Below are 18,364 nucleotides of genomic sequence, written 5' to 3'. Positions count from 1 at the left end.
CCAGAGACATTGATAGAGCTGATCAGCTACAGGTTTTACTGAAGAGTGGTCTGGCTGAGTTCTTTAGTTAGCAGACGTCTGATATCTGTATCCTTAGGTCTTCTTTCTTTGGTCAGATTTCCCTGAGAAGACTGTTTCAGTTTCCTGACTGAGGATAAAGGTCTGGCTGTAGTTTTCCTGAAACCACATGGAAAAGGAAACCTGAGGGGTCTCTTGTCTATTTCACATATCTTCATCAGATCACCCTGTTCTCAGGAGGGTACCATGGGCACTCAACTCTGCCTGGAGTTCCCTGGTGCAGATCCCTCAGCTTTACCTCTGTTGTTGGAGTAGAAAAAGGGACATTCACCCAATTGCAGAGAATGGAGAAGAGATCAGAGGATTCCTAAAATGATTTTCAACCAGTTCTCCTTATTTAGCCCCTCCCCTTCACCTCTACTTTTGGAGGTACCTGCTGCCAATTCTTGAGCCTTCTAGGAATGGATTCTTGGCTTTTCCTGCTACTGGCTTAGGGTCTAGCTTTTTCATATCTGCTAAGTCATTTAACACCTGTACATCATCTGCTTTCTAGCCTCTGGAGGCTTGTGGCTATTGTCTTCTTCCTCAGTCTTCCCCTGCCCCACTTTTTTTTTTTTCCTTTAAAAAAAATCTACTTAGGGATGCCTGGATGGATCAGATGGCTAAGGGTCTGTCTTTGGCTCAGCTGATGATCCTGGGGTCTTGGGATCAGTCCCACATCAGGCTCTCTGCTCAGCGGGAAGCCTGCTTCTTCCCCTGCCTGCTCCCCCTATTCGTACTCTCTCTACCCTTAAAATTTAAAAAAAAAAAAAATAGAAATATCTACTTACATCATTTTGATGAAACATTGAGAGGGAGTAGAAGTCAGTGTATATGTTCAGTGTATATGTTCAGTATATATGTTCATTCCCTCCCCTCCCCCAGGAGGTTAATCTGTATCTCCTAAAGAAAATATAATCAGTGTGTTTTTTTTCACTCAGCCTAGCACACTGTAGAATACTCAAAGAACATCAACAGTTATTCCCTGTCTCATTGGTAATGCTTGTACAAATTAAGCTGATTTCAGACGACTTCATTTTTTCATTCTGTAAATGTTGTTAAGTCCGATGGCATTTTGAATGAACTTAGGAATACTGCCCTGATTTTTTTAATTCTAGCCTTCTTTATAATAAATCATACTGCTAAATGCACGTGGAAGAATTCTTGTCATATAGCAAGTAGTCAGCAATTGTTTTTATTACTGCTGTTATTCATTTCACTACAGATATCTCCAGCCAACTTCTAAGTATATTCTTCTTGTTGTTTCAGGGGTCTTATATTTAAATTTTTGTTCTTCTGGGGTTTTTATTCACTTATTTGTTGTCATCTATTGTCTCATTCAGATAAAATTTCTCCTTTGATCCAGCAATTCCAGTTCTAGCAATCTTCCCTAAGGAAATAATAAGAATCACAACATATCATTTTTCTTGGTGTTGCTTTTCTTGGTGTTAGCAGCAAACCTAAATGCCAACAATAAGGAACTGATGAAAGAAATTATGGTGCATCTGTGCAATGGAATATTATGCAGCCATTAAAAATGATCCCCCCCAATTTAATAACATGAAACTTCAAGAGATATATTTAGTTCAAAAAATAACAGGAAAAGTATAAAATTATATTTTAAAAGAATATATATACATACATAAACATATAAAACTACCAAAAGACACCAAATGTTAACAAGGATTATTTGGAAGTGAAAGAATTGCTGAAGATTTTTTTCCTTTTGTGTGCTTTTTGGAAATCTCTCAATGTTCTAAAAGTATATTCCCTTTGACATTTAAAACACATCCACTAATATGAGGGATGCCTGGGTGGTTCGGTTGATTAAGTGTCTGCCTTCAGTTCAGATCATAATCCCAGGGTCCTGGGATCAAATCCACATCAAGCTCAGCACAAGTCGGCTTCTCCCTCTTCTGCTCTCCCTGCTTGTGTGCACACTCATGTGCTTTCTCTCTCTGTCAAACAAATTAACAAATATTTCTTTTAAAAAGTAAAATAAAACACAAACACCATACGTATATGTATAAATATAATTTTAAAATAAATAAATTCTGCTTTGAGATATCCACTGGGCCTCCAGGAAAGATGGGATCCCCTGGGGAGCCAGGACCTCCTGGACGCAAGGTAAGTTGAAAAGTCATAAATCACACCAGATCCTCTTCTCAGTAAAATGCATGGTCTTCATTGCCCAAATGTGCATGCTTTCTATCTTTGCACCTGGTAACTATTTTCACTATTTTTCTGCATTTATATACATATATAAATGTATGAACATTTATATACATACATCTGCATTTATATACATTCTACATAAATGTAGAAAAATATCCTAGAGATAGGAGGGGGGATGCTGATTAAATATTAGTCACCATTTCTCATGAGGTAAGGGGAATTTGAGGGAGGAAATGAAAAGTATTGGACTAAAATGTGATCTCTCAAAAAAATAAAATAAAAAAATAATAATAAAATAAAATATGATCTCTCAATTATGAGTGAATTTTATTTGCCCGGTCCTTGTCCTCTTCCTGTATTCAGTAAGTGGTTAGTGAATGAAGGGAAGGGAGAGGAAATTAAGAAACAGGGAACAAATGATCCAAATTGTATTCAATGGAACTTTTCTCCAGGAGTCTGGGTGGGGCTTCATGGCATTTTTCCTCGGGTGTCTTTCTTTGAGAATAGCCAGACTCTTCCGTTTCCAAAGATGGACTTGAAAATGTGAAATTAAAACCAATTCCACTTTGTGTTTTCTATTCCCAATCCAGACAGATCTCTATATATGTATAGTCATTTATTTTTGGAAGGCTGTTGGGATTACCTTTCCAGATGTGCAGTTTGAGTCTGGTCCCTTTATCATCCAACCAATGATGGAAACAGGAAGGTTCAGTTCAGCTGCTGTTCAGTGGCCAAGGCAAAGTATGGGGCTGAGGAACTCTGAATGTCCCTTAAGGTTGGGCAGTTATAAGAGATGGATCAGCCTCATCTGTATATAAGCCATAAGCCTGCTCCAAAGCTCTTCATGCCAGTGTTAAGTATTCAGCTCCATCCTTAGATTCTGACAACCCTTGTTGTCCACAGATGGGGCTGGAAGAAGGTGGACTTTGGAGGTTTGTGTTCCTCAAGCTTGCTTGCACTTGATTTCCCCTGGAGTGTTACTCTTAACTCAGTGATGAGGATCCTCCTACATGTATTCTTTTCTTCCTCTAACTTAATTAGAATAAAAACTTTAGAAATCTTCACTTTCTGAAGTTAGTGCACATTGTACCTACTGATGAGTGGACAGAGCAATGAGACCACATTTCTTTTTTTCTCCTAGGGTATGAAAGGGGCCAGAGGACTGGCTTCATTTTCTGTATGTATCTCCTGATTCCAACAGAATGCTCTGTACTCCATTAAATTTATTTATTTTTAGACTTGAAGACCTGGCAGTCGGTCAGTTAATGCTTTGTTTTATTTTTGAACTACAGATGTGTGAGCTCATTCAGTATGTACGGGACCACAGCCGTAAGTATCCTGCTTAAATTGATCACCCAAGTTGTTAGAGCATTCATAGAAGAAGAGCAGTGAATTCTGCCCTCAGAATTGAGACTATTTACCAACCAATCTCTTAATATTAGAAATGTCACTGCATATATTTTGAGTCAACATAGATCGGTGACTAGTAATGCCTTCTTTGACTGCCCTCCTCATGTCTATTGGAACCTGTTCCAAACCCTAATTAATAATATGTCTAGGGCTTTCAACCTAGGGGAAATTGAGGTATGAGGTCAGAACTCTTCTGATGGTGAAATCAATCAATGGAGAGTCACACTGAACTTCTAAAAATGATTAACACCAGACAGTAACACAGAATTGAATTCACCTGGTGTGAAAGCTAGCTCTGATAACAAGGTGTCACTTACTTCAGTTTATTGTTTATTACTTCTTTTCTACAAAGGTATGCTTGATTACTTTTCATTGAATGATTGATTTGCTGGTAATATTACTGATTTTTGCCTGCATATTTTTTCTCTCTCCCAATTGTAAAAGCAAAAAGGCATTTATTTTGGCAAATGCTCTTTTGAATTTGCTTTAAGACTCCTATAGCAGCATCTTCTATCAAAATATAGGTTAGCACCATTAAAGGAATTCCACATACAAGATGAGCAAAGAATTGACTATTTAGTGTTTATTTGCAAATGTATAATGACTTCCCAAATAAACACCATGAATGATTTTGGAGCCCTTTTCTGTAGAGAGCTTTGGTCTCAAAGCCACAGATTTTTAAAGTTTTGGATGCAGTGTTGACCGCAGCTCTATTTGTACCATAATGGAACCTCCCAGGATGAAAATCAAAATATATGTTAAGTCATGAAGATCTGTTGCTTTGGGCTGACTTAACACAGTTTACTTTTTGACATTAGAGCCATGGGAACTATAATGAGTCAAAGGTAGACCAAGTGTGATGAGACCCAGTCTTTTATAATTTGAGAGGCTCAGTACAAAATCACAAATCCAAAAAATAGGCACAAAATTATTTCAAAAGAGAAGGTTGTTTAGAACAAGAAAGGAAATCACAGCCAACAACTTTTGCTTATTGTAAAAGCACATGATCTTATGAACACACAACTAGGTGCCTTCTCAGGGTCTTGCACAGGGCAAGTGAGAAGTTGAAAGCAGAACTTTCTGTGGTGATGGAGTTGTTCTACCACACTGTTCAGTATAGTAGCCACTAGCCACCTGTGACTTGGAGTACCTGAAAGGTCATCAGTGCTACTGAGAAACTGAAGTTAATACATTTAATTTTAATTAAAATTTAAATAGTCACACGTGGCTAGTGACTTCCATATTGGACAATGCAGGCCTAAGGCTTATTGATGCTTTATCTGCTTCAGAGTAAATCCACCCATCATGTTTACACACACACACAAATACGTATCTGTACAGACTATATACGTGCATGTATATAAAATCAATATCTACAGATCTCTACATGGGGAAAAATGAGAATAAAGAGACGTTAGGTCCTTTTAACCTTTCCAAATTCAGTGCACCTCTCTGCAGTGTAACATTCTTTCCCAGGCAAAAGTTCTTTCCCTCTGACAGTTGGTGACAGGCTACTGATTTATGGCTATATATTGTCCCATTTCTCCCACTCTGTCTTGTTTTTGCCAAGATGCTGGGATCCACCTGCATTTTCTTCAGACCCTTCCTGTTGCCTCAGTGTTTGAGTCAATTACAAAAAGCACACAGGGCAGAGCTTCTACTGCCATGATTTCCCTACACAATACTATACTGTCTCTTCTACCAAATAATAACCCAATCTCCTTTGTTCTTCTCCCCCAGCTGGCGGACATGGTGAGTAATCTTTATTTACATCAAGTCATAATCAAGCTCCAAAATGTCATACATCTGGAAAGACAAGTTAAAACAATGTGTTGCCTGCCAAAAGATATAAATTTCATCTGAGATGTTTTTGTTGCCTCATTCTGGTAGCACAGACCAGCCTCCAGTCAATTACACAGCTTTAGCTGAGTCTGACAGCTGTTTCTCAACCAAGTAGTTTGATTTTTTTATTAATATTTTAATGACTAACATTACTATTAATGTTACTGTTGGTTTTTTGGTAATAATTGTCTCCTTCCCTTCATTTTCTCTATTGTCTTTGTAGCCTAATGGTTATGAATTTAGATGTGACAACAGCTACCCTCTTAAAGCTTTACACCCTATCCCTTCTGTCTAAACCCATCAATCCACACCCTCTGGTTGCATCCTCACTCACTCAACAAATATTTATTGAAAGCGTATTATGGTTGGAGCCTGGTTGGCTCAGTAGGTTAAGCCTCTGCCTTATGCTCGGCTCAGGCCCTGATCTCAGGGTTCTGGGATCAAGCCCCGCATCAGGCTCTCTGGTCAGCAGGGAGCCTGCTTCCCCCTCTCTCTGCCTACCTCTCTGCCTACTTGTGATCTCTCTCTCCCTCTGTCAAATAAATAAATAAAATCTTTAGGGCACCTGAGTGGCTCAGTTGGTTAAGTCACTGCCTTCAGCTCAGGTCATGATCCCGGAGTCCTGGGATTGAGTCCCGCATAGGGCTCCCAGCTCCACGGGGAGTCTGCTTCTCTCTCTGACTTTCTCTTCACTCATACTCTCTCTCACCATCTCTCTCTCAAATAAATAAATAAAATATATTTTTTTAAATCTTTAACAAAAAAAAGCATATTATATGCTAGGCACTGGGGACACAGGGCTGAATAAGATGGACACAATTCTTGTCCTCAGAAGGTCCCATTCTAGCAGAGGATCCAGATGATAAACACGTCAAAGAAATATGGAATCCTATCCTTGCTGTGAAGGAGATTAAAAAAAACAGGAGGCTTTGTCACAGAATAATGTTAGGGGAGGAAAGAGCTGCTTTAGGATGGAGGGCTCCTCTTTGAGACAGTGACATTGGCATTTGGACTGAAGAACAAAAAGAAGCCAGCTTTACATGAGCCAGGAGAAAGAACAGCAAGTGCAAAGCCATGCTGCAGGACAGATCTAGGCATAGGAACTGATGGAAGTCCAGTGGGGGAGGGGGAGATTGGGGGGTGAAACACTGAAGCAAGCCAAAGTCAGGTCAAGTTGAACTTGATTCAAAATAGGTTCAAATAGGGAGGGTGGATTGTATTCAAGCTGAAAGGAGAGGGTATTAAAGTGTATTCAAAGTATGGAAGGAAGAACATGAGCTGATGAACAATTTTTGAGCACTTACTTGGGCCATTGTGGAAAAGTAGATTGTAGGGGAGCACAAGTTTAAAGGCCAGAGAATTAGTCAGGAGGGAGTTGTGTTTCAGACAAATGTGGTGGTACCAGGAGAGGGCTGCCAGTGCTGTGCTTTAAGTACATGTCAGCGGTTTCTCTTTCTCTATCCTGTTGTCACCTGCCCTGTGCCAAGCAGCAGCCATCAGTGTACAGTGTATGGCCACAGAGCCAGATCAGGCCTCTGTGTGGTCATCTGTGCCTTGAGGAAGAACTGCTAGTTACCACCACAAGCCAGCCCAGCGTTCTTCAGAATCTTCTTGTTCCTGGCAGGTTGCTAGATTTCAGAACATGTATTTTGCAAGTTGAATTACTCTTTAGGTACTTTCTCCTGAAAACTTGTGTTTTTTCATATTTCAGCCAGTGCTGTGAATCTTTTTCTTCCCTTTATCTCCAAATTGCACCTGAAGCTGCCTTATTGTGGTGGTGTTCCCATATGCAAATCACAGCCCAAACAAAAAGCTGGCAGAAACACTTTCATGTTTAGTCATACTTCCATTTTATTGTAAAGTTGACATGACCTCAATTTTTTTTAACATCTGCTCAGCCTTCTGAGTGAGACTCAGAGGCTAATAAAATATGTCCTATCTCCACTGAGATGCACAGTTTGGTTTAGGGTTAAATATTTATCCTTACTGGTCCTTTAGCCTGTTAGGTCACAGAGTCCAGGACCAGAAGATAGTCATCTAGCATCAAGACGGGGGCAAAGCTCAGCTGGTCACAGCAGAGGATTCGCTCCTTGACCAGCCCAGGCCAGTCTCAAAAAACCTGAGTTTCTGAGTTCTCATCAAGAGCTGGTAGGTCTCATTTTGCTTTTATTATCTGAATCTGACTTGCTGGCATCTGAATGAGAGGAGGCACCCCTCCAAGAGAAGTTCATCGTTGAGATTTATTTCCTTTTACCAACCTATATCTCCATACCAGGCCTCTCCCCCATTAATAAAAGCTTTATTCTCCCTGTACCTGCTGCAAAAGAACTGTCCTTTGTTTGCTGCCGCTTCATTCAGTCAGCATTTATTAGAACCCTGATAAATGGCAGGAACTAATAATCTGGCAGATCCAGAGAGACACAGTCCCCGTCTTCACACTTCCTGGAGAGGAAAACATTAATCAGATAATCAGACAAATATGAAGTGTCAACTGTGATAAATGCAGGGTACCAGGATTAGAATGAATGAATTGGAATCAATAAATAAGTCTGAAATTTACATTTAACACTCAAGTTTACCAATTCAGTTTCTCTATGTAATAGGTATATTTATTGATTAAACTTGCCTTTTCAACTACTAAATAAAAACATTTCCCTGAAAGCTTTCCTCATTCTTTTAAGTGGCATAGTCATCACAATGAAAAAGTCTGTAATAATAATGGCTAACGTTCACCGAGGACCTGCTGTGTGCCAGGCACTGTTGTCCTAAGTGCTTTGCCTGTGTTAGTTCACTGAATCCTCAATACAGGGCTTAGCAGTGGCTAATCTTAGGACTGGCATTTTACAAAAGAGCAAAGTGAGGCCCAGAGAAGATAAGTCTCTGGGACAAGGTAACAGGGCTAGTGCATAGTCAGGTCAGGTCTCTAACACATCTCCGTAGCACCTACTTTCTACATCTGATGGGCTATTTTTTTTTAAGATTTAATTTATTTGTTATGCTCCACAAATAAGTGAAACCATATGATAATTGACTCTCTCTGCTTGACTTATTTCACTCAGCATAATCTCTTCCAGTCCTGTCCATGTTGATACAAAAGTTGGGTATTCATCCTTCCTGAGGGAGGCATAATACTCCATAGTGTATATGCAACTTTTTTTTTAATTAATTAATTTATTTGACAGACAGAGATCACAAGTAGGCAGAGAGGCAGGCAGAGAGAGAGAGAGGGAAGCAGGCTCCCTGCTGAGCAGAGAGCCTGATGCGGGGCTCGATCCCAGGACTCTGGAATCATAACCTGAGCCGACGGCAGAGGCTTTAACCCACTGAGCCACCCAGGCACCCCTCCATAATGTATATGGACCACATCTTCCTTATCCATTCATCCGCTGAAGGGCATCTTGCTTCTTTCCACAGTTTGGCGACCGTGGCCATTGCTGCTATAAACATTGGGGTACAGATGGCCCTTCTTTTCACTACATCTGTATCTTTGGGGTAAATATCCAGTAGTGCAATTGCAGGGTCGTAGGGAAGCTCTATTTTTAATTTCCTGAGGAATCTCCACACTGTTCTCCAAAGTGGCTGCACCAACTTGTATTCCCACCAACAGTGTAAGAGGGTTCCCCTTTCTCCACATCTTCTCCAACACACGTTGTTTCCTGTCTTGCTAATAGGGAGATGGAGAGGAGAAGGGAGTTGGGGGAAATTGGAAGGGGAGGTGAACCATGAGAGACTATGGACTCTGAAAAACAATCTGAGGGTTTTGAAGGGGCGGGGGAGTGGGAGGTTGGGGGAGCCAGGTGGTGGGTATTAGAGAGGGCATGGATTGCATGGAGCACTGGGTGTGGTGCAAAAACAATGAATACTGTTACACTGTAAAGAAATTTTTAAAAAAAGATATTGGAAAAATAAAAAATAAAAATAAAAAAATTTTTTAAAAGATTTTATTTATGTATGTATTTATTTTATTTATTTATTTTATTTATTTTTTAAAGGTTTTATTTATTTCTTTATTTATTTTATTTGACAAGTAGGCAGAAAGGCAGGCAGGGGAGGGGTGGAAGCAGGCTCTCTGCTGAGTGGAGAGCCCAATGCAGGGTTCAATCCCAGGACTCCGAGAATATGACCTGAGCCGAAGGCAGAGGCTTAACCCACTGAGTCAACCAGGTGCCCCCTGATGGGCTCTTCTATGTTTGGAACATCCATTCTCTTCTAATCTCTCTGAAATCATTAATAGAACTTTTGGACCCATTCCTTTCTCAACTCCTGTTACACTTCCTTATTAAGTAAAAACATGTATGTTTTAATTTAGCTCACTGTATAAAGTTCTAGCAATGAACATAATACCAGTGGTCCAATTTCTGTAAGTAAAAGGGCATATCCATTTGATTATTTCAAATGATTATTTCAAAGGAATTTGGCCATTAGCTTCCAAATTACATAAAAACTTAAATTGAATGATACTTTCTCTTGGGCTTTATTTAAAGGAGCAAATTCAATCTTTAAAATAGCATTTTCCTTCAATATTTAAACATTGACTACTTCAATTGCTCATTTTAGTATTTAATGCTTATTTAAGCTTTAAATATTTGCATATTTAACATTAAAAATTACCTTGCCCTCCATGTATCTTTAATTTTTTTTTTTTAAATAAGCATGCTACATAAGGAACATGTTCTTGCCTTTTAGGAAAACCAGAATGCCCCGTGCATCCCACCGAACTGGTGTTTGCCTTGGACCAGTCTCGAGATGTCACCAAGCAGGAATTTGAGCGCATGAAGGAGCTGATGTCTTCCCTGGTGAGGGGCGTCAGGATCCGGGAGAGCAGCTGCCCGGTGGGCGCACGCATCGCCGTCCTCACCTACACCTCTCACGCCCGACACCTCATCCGCTTCTCAGACGCCTACAAGAAGAACAAGCTCCTCAGGGAGATTGAAGCTATTCCTTACGAGAGGTCCTCAGACAGCAGGGAGATCGGCAAAGTGATGAGGTTTATCTCCAGGAATGTCTTCAAACGAACACTTCCAGGGGCTCACACAAGAAGAATCGCCACCTTCTTCAGCAGCGGCCAGTCTGCCGATGCCCAGACCATTGCCGCAGCAGCTATGGAATTCAGTGCCCTTGACATCATTCCGGTCGTGATCGCGTTCAGCAACGTGCCCTCCATCAAGCGTGCGTTTGCGGTAAGATGGTTAAGCTTTCCACGTAACTTTTTTTTTGGGGGGGGGGAGGCTATACTCAGAAGCCTTTTTAAGAAAGGGTTGAACTAGGCTATTTAATTTCTGTGTACCAGGAAGATGCTAAGCCCTTTGTATGCATTATCCTGTTTAATTCTCACAAGTGGTATGTAAGGGACGGGTATAAATTACTATTCCCATTTTATCAGTGAGAAAACAGCCTGGAGTGGTTAAACCTGTATGCCCGGGTTCACATGGCTAAGAAGTGGCAATGTCAGGACTTAACACAGATTTACTATTCCAGTCCTTCTCCAAGGAACTCTTGAGTTGCCTCTGGGTATAGAGCTACTAAATCAGGAAGGCCAGTAAACATTCATTGATGTCACTTATGTGACCAGTAGCAATAGTTGCTGTGCAATGAAAGCCAATTGACTTGATTTTATAATTTCAACAATCATATAATCCAAATTTTAAAAAGGAAAGCCATCTTAGTTATTATAGCTTCTTTGGTTGGGAGGCTATATAAATAGACCACTTGGGATCAAGGGGACCTTTTATGAAGTAAACAGATATATAACATTGTATTAGCTTCAGGTGTGCAACATGATTCAGTATTTGTAAATATTGTGAAAAGATCACCACTGTAATCCTGGTTAACATTATCACCATAAATAGTTATAAAAAAATTTTATCATAATGGGAACTTCCTTTTTGACTAAGATTTTTATTTTAATTCTGATATAGTTAATATACAGTTATAGTAGTTTCAGGTGTACAAGACAGTGATTCAACAATTCCATACATTACTCAGTGCTCATCATGATAGGTTTATTCTTTTTAAAAAAAAAATTATTTATTTTGAGAGAGAGAGAGCTTGAGTGAAGGGAGGGACTAGGGAGAGAAAGAATCTGGATCAGACTCCATGCTGAGCATGGAGCCTGAAGTGGAGCTTGATCTCCCAACTCTGAGATCATGACCTGATCTTATTTGGTGGAATTCACCTGTGAAGCTGTCTGTCCTGGAGTGTTGTTTGTTGAGAGTTTTTTGTGTTTTTGTTTTGTTTTGTTTTGTTTTGTTTTTATGGATTCAATTTCATTACTGGTAATGGGTCTGTTTAAATTTTCTATTTCTCCCTGCTTCAGTTTTGGCAGATTATATGTTCCTATGAATTTATTCATTTCTTCTAGGCTGTCCAATTTGTTGGCATATAGTTTTTCATAATAGTCTTCTATAGTCCTTTGTATTTCTGTGGTGTCAGTTGTTATTTCTCCTTTCTCATTTCTGATTTTGTTTATTTGAGTCTTCTGTTTTGATGAATCTGGCTTATCAATTTTTTTTGTCTTTTCAAAGAACCAGTTCTTGTTGTTATTGATCTGTTCTGTTGTGTTTTTTAGTTTCTATTTCATCTATTTCTGCTCTAATCTTTATTTCCTTCCCACTACTGGTTATTTTTTTTTTCATTCTCCCTTTTCTAGCTCTTTTCAGTGTAATGTTAGGTTATTTGAAAATTTTCTTGCTTCTTGAGGTAGGCCTGCATTGCTATAAACTTCCTTCTTACAACTGCCTTTGCTGCATCCCAAAGATTTGGATTATGTGTTTTCATTTTCATTTGTCTCCATGTATTTTTCCATTTCCTCTTGGATTTCTTGGTTGACCCACTCGTTGTTTAGTAGCTTATTGTTTAACCTCCATGTAGTTGTGCTCTTTCTAGATTTTTTTTTCTTGTGATTGATTTCTAGTGTCCTAGCATTGTGATCAGAAAAAAACATATTATTTGGCTTTGATCTTTTTTAATTTCTTGAGACTTGTTTTGTGGCCTAATATGTTATCTGTTCTGAATCTGTTCAGAAAAATCTGTATTCTGTTATTTTAGGATGGAATGTTCTTTATATATCTGTTAAATCCATCTAGTCCAATGTGTCATTCAAAGCCACCATTTCCTTGTTGATTTTTCTTTTTGGATGATCTGTTCATTGATGTAAGTGGGGTGTTAAAGTCTCTTACTATTTTTGCATTATTACTGATTACTTCCTTTGTGTTTGTTATTAACTGTTTTAAGTATTTAGGTGCTCCCATGTTGGATGCCTAAGTGTTTACAATTGTCATATCTGCTTGTTGAGTTGTCTTATTATTATATAAATTCCTTTGCCTTTTGTTACCATTTTTGTTTTAAAGTCTATTTTGTCATATACAAGTATTATTACCTCAGCTTTCTTTTCACATCCATTTGCATGATAAACGTTTCTTCATCCTTTCAATTTTAAACTGCAGGGGACTTTCAAGGCCTTTTACACCACCATAATTTTCTATGAAGATGTCAAATAAGCACAACAGAACTGAAATGGAGTATTAATCTATAAAGTATGGAAAACAGTGCCTGCTTCTTGGAGCTATTGTGTAGGTGAAATGATAGGACACCATGCCTCAGTGCCTAGCACATAGTAAATATTCAAGAATGATAGCTTTTGCTCTAATTGTTATTGTTATTGTGTATCTACTTGATGATGAATTAAAATCTATTTAACAAAATTGATATCTAGGTTATAAAGGAGCTGACGCTGCTATTAGTGTCATTGAACATGCTAATGGACAGGCTGATAGACCAGGCTCAGAAAGGAAAATGCACATCAGTTAGAAAAGGCTGGGCCATGCCATGCAAGTGAAGGTGCTATAAAGCACAGCAGCTCAGAAACTCAGTGAGTAGATATGGTTACATACAGGCTTATAATTCCTTCTGTTTATTGAGAGCCCCATTGTCCCTTGGCTTTATTTATTCACAAAACAAGAGACAACATCCTAATGCAAATAATTAATAGTAGTTGTAATATAAATTTGAATAAACACTATTTCATCACCCACTCAAAGGTGTGTGCATAGCCTATAACTTGAGAAAACATACCTTGTTGGTTTGTTTTAAAATCTTTTGATTGTTAACAGTCTCACTCAGAGTTCCTAGCCAAATCAGCTGGAGGCTCTTTGCTCCTTTCTTGAAGGACTTTATCTCAAAAGAGCACCACTGAAGATTCAAATTCTTGACAATGACCCTCCAAAATCTGAGCAGCATTGGCTCCAAACACATCTTGAGTAGAATTAGAGATGCAGACAGAAGTCAGAATTGGTGCTAAGTTCATCTGGTTCATCCAGCAAATGCTTAGTGAGCACCTCATGTATACTGGGTGCTATCCTAGGCTGTGGAGACACAGAAGTGGAAAACCAAAAACCCACACTCATGGAGTTGCCATTAGAGGATGGAACTAAGCAGGGTTGTCAAAAAGGTTCAAAATAGAGGCATATTATACAAGCTGGTAAGAACCCACTACTGATACCTGGCATTATAGAAGGGAAATTATGTTACGACTTCTCCTTTGCCCTCTTTTGCTTTCTTCTATCCATTCTGTTCAGTTGTGCTTCCCTATACTTGAACTGTTGTTTATTATTTCAAGAACAGAACTCAAAAATTTAGTGACATTGAATTATTATTTGGGGGCCATATTTTAAAATCCTAACTTGTTTCATAATTATCATGACTTTTCTAAATCTTGATTTGTGTGAGAGTTGAGCAGTCCAGTGTAAAAATTGGGCCCATGCTACAGGACTCAGAAGCAGATGTTCGGACAACAGGCCATGATTTCCCTTAACACATGGACTGTGACCCTCACACCCCTTTTAGAAGTTTCTTATGATGGCATCAAGCTGAGTGACAAGCTATTCATCCCTTCTGAAACAGAAGGCCATTTTCGACGAAAAACCCCAGTCTCAGCTTTGTTTTGCCACCAGCTTTTCCCCTCTACGTGTGTTTGGCAACGACCTCTTACCTCTGGTGAAATTTTACTTGCCGCCCATAAAGAATTCTAACCTAGAGTGGGTCTCCCTTTCTAATAGACTGATAAAAGAGATCTCTTTTTTAGCTAGGCTTTTTTTTTCTTTTACTCTGCTTTTTAGCATCACAGATGAGAGAAACATTAAGTATAATATTGACATTACAGTTTATTCTTGTGATTGGAGACAGAACTGAAATGGGTGGGGTAGGGAGTTAAATGGGAAACTGTGGCACTTTGACCACCCAACCTTTTTATTTTTAAAAAGAATTCCTTAATGAATATGAACGTAATGATAATCAATTTCCTTAATGAATATGAACCATCAAAGAAAAATGTTTACACATAGTATTAATTGTATCATTTCTTGAACACACAAATTTATAAAGCCCCATGATGTTTAGAAATGAGGGAACAGGGTATCTTCCCAAACCATTTGCTAAATGCCTCCTCTAGCCCATCTGTGCACTTAATAGCAATAAAAAGTGAGAGCTAAGAAAAGTGAACCATAGAACCCTTTTATTTTAAATCCCCGATCCTCGTTTAGCTTAAGGAATTTTCTGTAACATGCTAACTATAGTTGCTCTAGTGATGTGTGGTGGTGATCTCTAAAACCACATCTGCATCTGCTTGTTTGTGGAGCATAACCAATAGCATGGAGGACAAGGGGCGTTAGAGAGGAGTAGGGAATTTGGGTAAATTGGAAGGGGAGGTGAACCATGAGAGACTATGGACTCTGAAAAACAGTCTGAGGGGTTTGAAGTGGCGGGGGGGTGGGAGGTTGGGGTACCAGGTGGTGGGTATTATAGAGGGCACAGCTTGCATGGAGCACTGGGTGTGGTGAAAAAATAATGAATACTGTTTTTCTGAAAATAAATAAATTGGGGAAAAAAAAATAATGAATAATGTTTTTCTGAAAATAAATAAATTGAAAAAAAAAAAAACCACATCTGCCAAACTTCATTGACTAGATTACTTTGGTGGGAAGAGGGGTGGGAGGACAGGGAGAGCACAGACCCCCCTGTGAACTCTCCTAGTAAAGCAACACACTATACTCCATAAGAGAAGGATGATATTTTGAGTTGACACCAACATGTCGATACACAATTAAATGCGAAGCCTAAGTTAGCAACCAGCTCCACTGCCAGAAATACGGAAGTTGTCACAGCACAGACATGCATAACACAAACTAGTTAACAAACGGCAGCAGTCCCTGGATGACATCTTCAGAACACTGCTCTAAACTAAGTTAGGACTCCCTGACACAGAACTGTGATCATAAAAGCAGCTAATGCAGAAGATGGGAAGTAGGTCTTATTTGGAGAAAAAAAATTTAAACTGGAGCCTCCCATATTCCACCTCCCTCGGGGCTCACTTTCCTTATCTGGAAATGGCCGGCTTGAACTACACAGTTGCTGAGATTTCTCCTAGCTTAAATATTTTGTGATTTTTTTTTTCTCCCTTGGATCCTGATAGTTGGCAATAAGATAGCACTGTGCCCTTACCAGATGGTCTGATCCATGCTCTCTGGATTTGGTTTCCTGGTCACTCATCACAATCCAGATGAAGTGAAGGCATGGTTCACTGGAAATATTGCTCAGATACCTATTAAAAGCCATTAACAATACAGACTAATGGTGCTGTTGTATTATTCAAGAGTCAAGACCGTTTTTTACACGTTGCCAAGACCAGTTTAAGCTAGCTTAAGTACACACATGCACATATCCCTGGTAAATTTATTATAAAGATGCAACTATAACCCAGGTGTCCTCTGCTTTTGGTCTAGGTAAGCATTTTCTGTTTTCACTCTGTGCTTACCTGGAAACACGATTCAGCCTTTGTTCCAAGAATCCATGTGCACGAAGAATAAGTGGGCAGTACAGATTCCACTGAAGGTAGTGAGTCAAAGGAAGGGGCACGATAATGCCGGGTGCTGTAGTCCTCAACAGAATGTCCCCATTTGTCTCCACCAACCCTGTCCTAGCTCCACTGCCCTGTCACAGCATCTTTTTTGTCCTCTTCGCTCATACCACAACAATGCTCACCTTCCCGCCTTCCGGTTTATTTCTTTTCAGCCTTTCCCAGGCACTAACCATTCTTTTTTTCTATAGATTTTGCCTAGAAATCATGCCAAACGCTTCAGTTACCACATGTTTCCTCTGAGTCTCCCCTTCTAACCCATCCAGCTCATGAAGACAAACACAGTGGTCTTCTAGGGAGGAATTCCGGCGAGCACAGATTTCTCCATCTCTTCTACACAGAAGAAAAGATGGGATGAAACAAAGATAAGCCTTAGGGAAAGCCCTCACCACCTTCCTTCCTTCCCATTTCCCTCATTTCTTTCCCGTTGCTCCCGTTGCTTAGAGAATGGCCAGCCTACAGCTCTATTAGTGCTTATCCCTAACAGAGAGGGACTCACTGCCCTCAGGACCCAAGTTCCAAATTCCTGAGAATGGATCCAATAGGCTCAGATGTCCATCCCCTGGTGCAATCTGCTCTGCAGAGAGATGGCATCCCCCCTCAACGCGCGCACACACACACACACACACACACACACTTATACATGGCTCCCCAAGTCCTACTTTTATGGTAAAGTGTTCAAAGGACATTTTCCTGAGAAAGAGTAGGGAAATGTTGTCTGTCCCATCTCTTAGGCATTAGATAAGACCATACCTATAATTTTCCCTCAGTTATCAATGGATCTGTGAATCTGTTAACTGACAAGCTAATTATTCTTCATTATTTGAAGCCTATTTTATCTCTGCTCTCCAGCCTCAAATGCCCCAGAGAGGTTAATAACAATGGGACTGAATTGGAAGGGGTTGGGAATTGTTCAGAGGAGAGCCCCTGGATGTGGATCTGAGTCTGCAAAGCCAGCTTCCATGGCTGGCTCATAATGGGAACTCAGAGACAGTTGTAAAGTACATTCTGTAGGGGTGCCTGGGTGGCTCAGTGGGTTAAAGCCTCTGCCTTCAGCTTGGGTCATAATCCCAGGACCCTAGGATCGAGCCCCGCATCGGCCTCTCTGCTCAGCAGGGAGCCTGCTTCTCCCACCCCCCCGCTCTCTGCCTGCCTCTCTGCCTACTTGTGATCTCTGTCTGTCAGATAAATAGAATAGAATAGAATAGAATAAAGTACATTCTGTGATTTCACTTGGTTCTCTGGGACTTGGCGCGTGTGTGTGGGGGGGGGTGTCCTCTGACCCTCTTCGTTAAACAGTGTCCATGTGCGTTGTCTTTTGATTGGTCCTCTCACCTTCCTTTGAGCCGCAGCTTCCTCATCTGTAAAATAGGCATGACGCACATAAGAACAAACTCACTGGGTTGTTGAGATAATGAATAGAAAAGTGCTTTGTGGTTTCTATTGACCCACCCAGTACCCACCCTGTACAACTAAATGCATCTCAGTTATGAACCCATTTAATGCCCAGTGTATCCCTGTTAGGTAGTAGTGTGATTATTTTGTAGATGAGGAAACAGAGACAAAGGAACCTGACCTACAGTTAAAGCAACACCAAGGCTTAAACCCAAGCAGGGCTCCTAGCCACCCTATCACACGCTAGGCTTCCCTATGACCTTCTTCAGAAGGAGCAGTGTTGTACTCAAAGGATCTCAGTGCTGTGAACAATCCTGGGGGATTCCTGCATCTCCACCCACTAAGCTGCTCTTTTTCTTGCTTCTGCTTCTTACAGATTGATGACACTGGCACATTCCAAGTCATAATGGTTCCATCTGGGACTGACTACGCGCCAGCATTAGAGAGACTCCAGCGGTGCACTTTCTGCTATGGTAAGACCCACAGAGAGAATATAATTTGATCAGGCCTGTTAAGCACTCTGAGTCACTGTTGGCAAAAATAACTGGACCTTGGAAGCAGGGGTACCAGAGG

General features: G+C 40.1%; 1 protein-coding gene across 1 annotated transcript in view; it reads left to right on the top strand.

Annotated features, from left to right (window-relative positions):
* COL6A6 (collagen type VI alpha 6 chain) overlaps nucleotides 1-18,364 on the top strand; it is a 117,004-nt gene that overhangs the window by 81,015 nt on the left and 17,625 nt on the right. The window contains exons 28-33 of the mRNA XM_044252401.1: nucleotides 2,122-2,184; nucleotides 3,374-3,409; nucleotides 3,525-3,561; nucleotides 5,383-5,394; nucleotides 10,171-10,664; nucleotides 18,168-18,264. Of these exons, the coding sequence (XP_044108336.1) occupies nucleotides 2,122-2,184; nucleotides 3,374-3,409; nucleotides 3,525-3,561; nucleotides 5,383-5,394; nucleotides 10,171-10,664; nucleotides 18,168-18,264 (739 nt within the window). The remainder of the gene's footprint in view (nucleotides 1-2,121; nucleotides 2,185-3,373; nucleotides 3,410-3,524; nucleotides 3,562-5,382; nucleotides 5,395-10,170; nucleotides 10,665-18,167; nucleotides 18,265-18,364) is intronic.

This window comes from Neovison vison, chromosome 6 (assembly GCF_020171115.1).
Source record: "Neovison vison isolate M4711 chromosome 6, ASM_NN_V1, whole genome shotgun sequence".
In the NCBI taxonomy this organism is placed as follows: Eukaryota; Metazoa; Chordata; class Mammalia; order Carnivora; family Mustelidae; genus Neogale; species Neogale vison.
The sequence above is the reverse complement of the archived record's forward strand: the minus strand, read 5'-3'. Positions and strand labels throughout refer to the sequence as shown.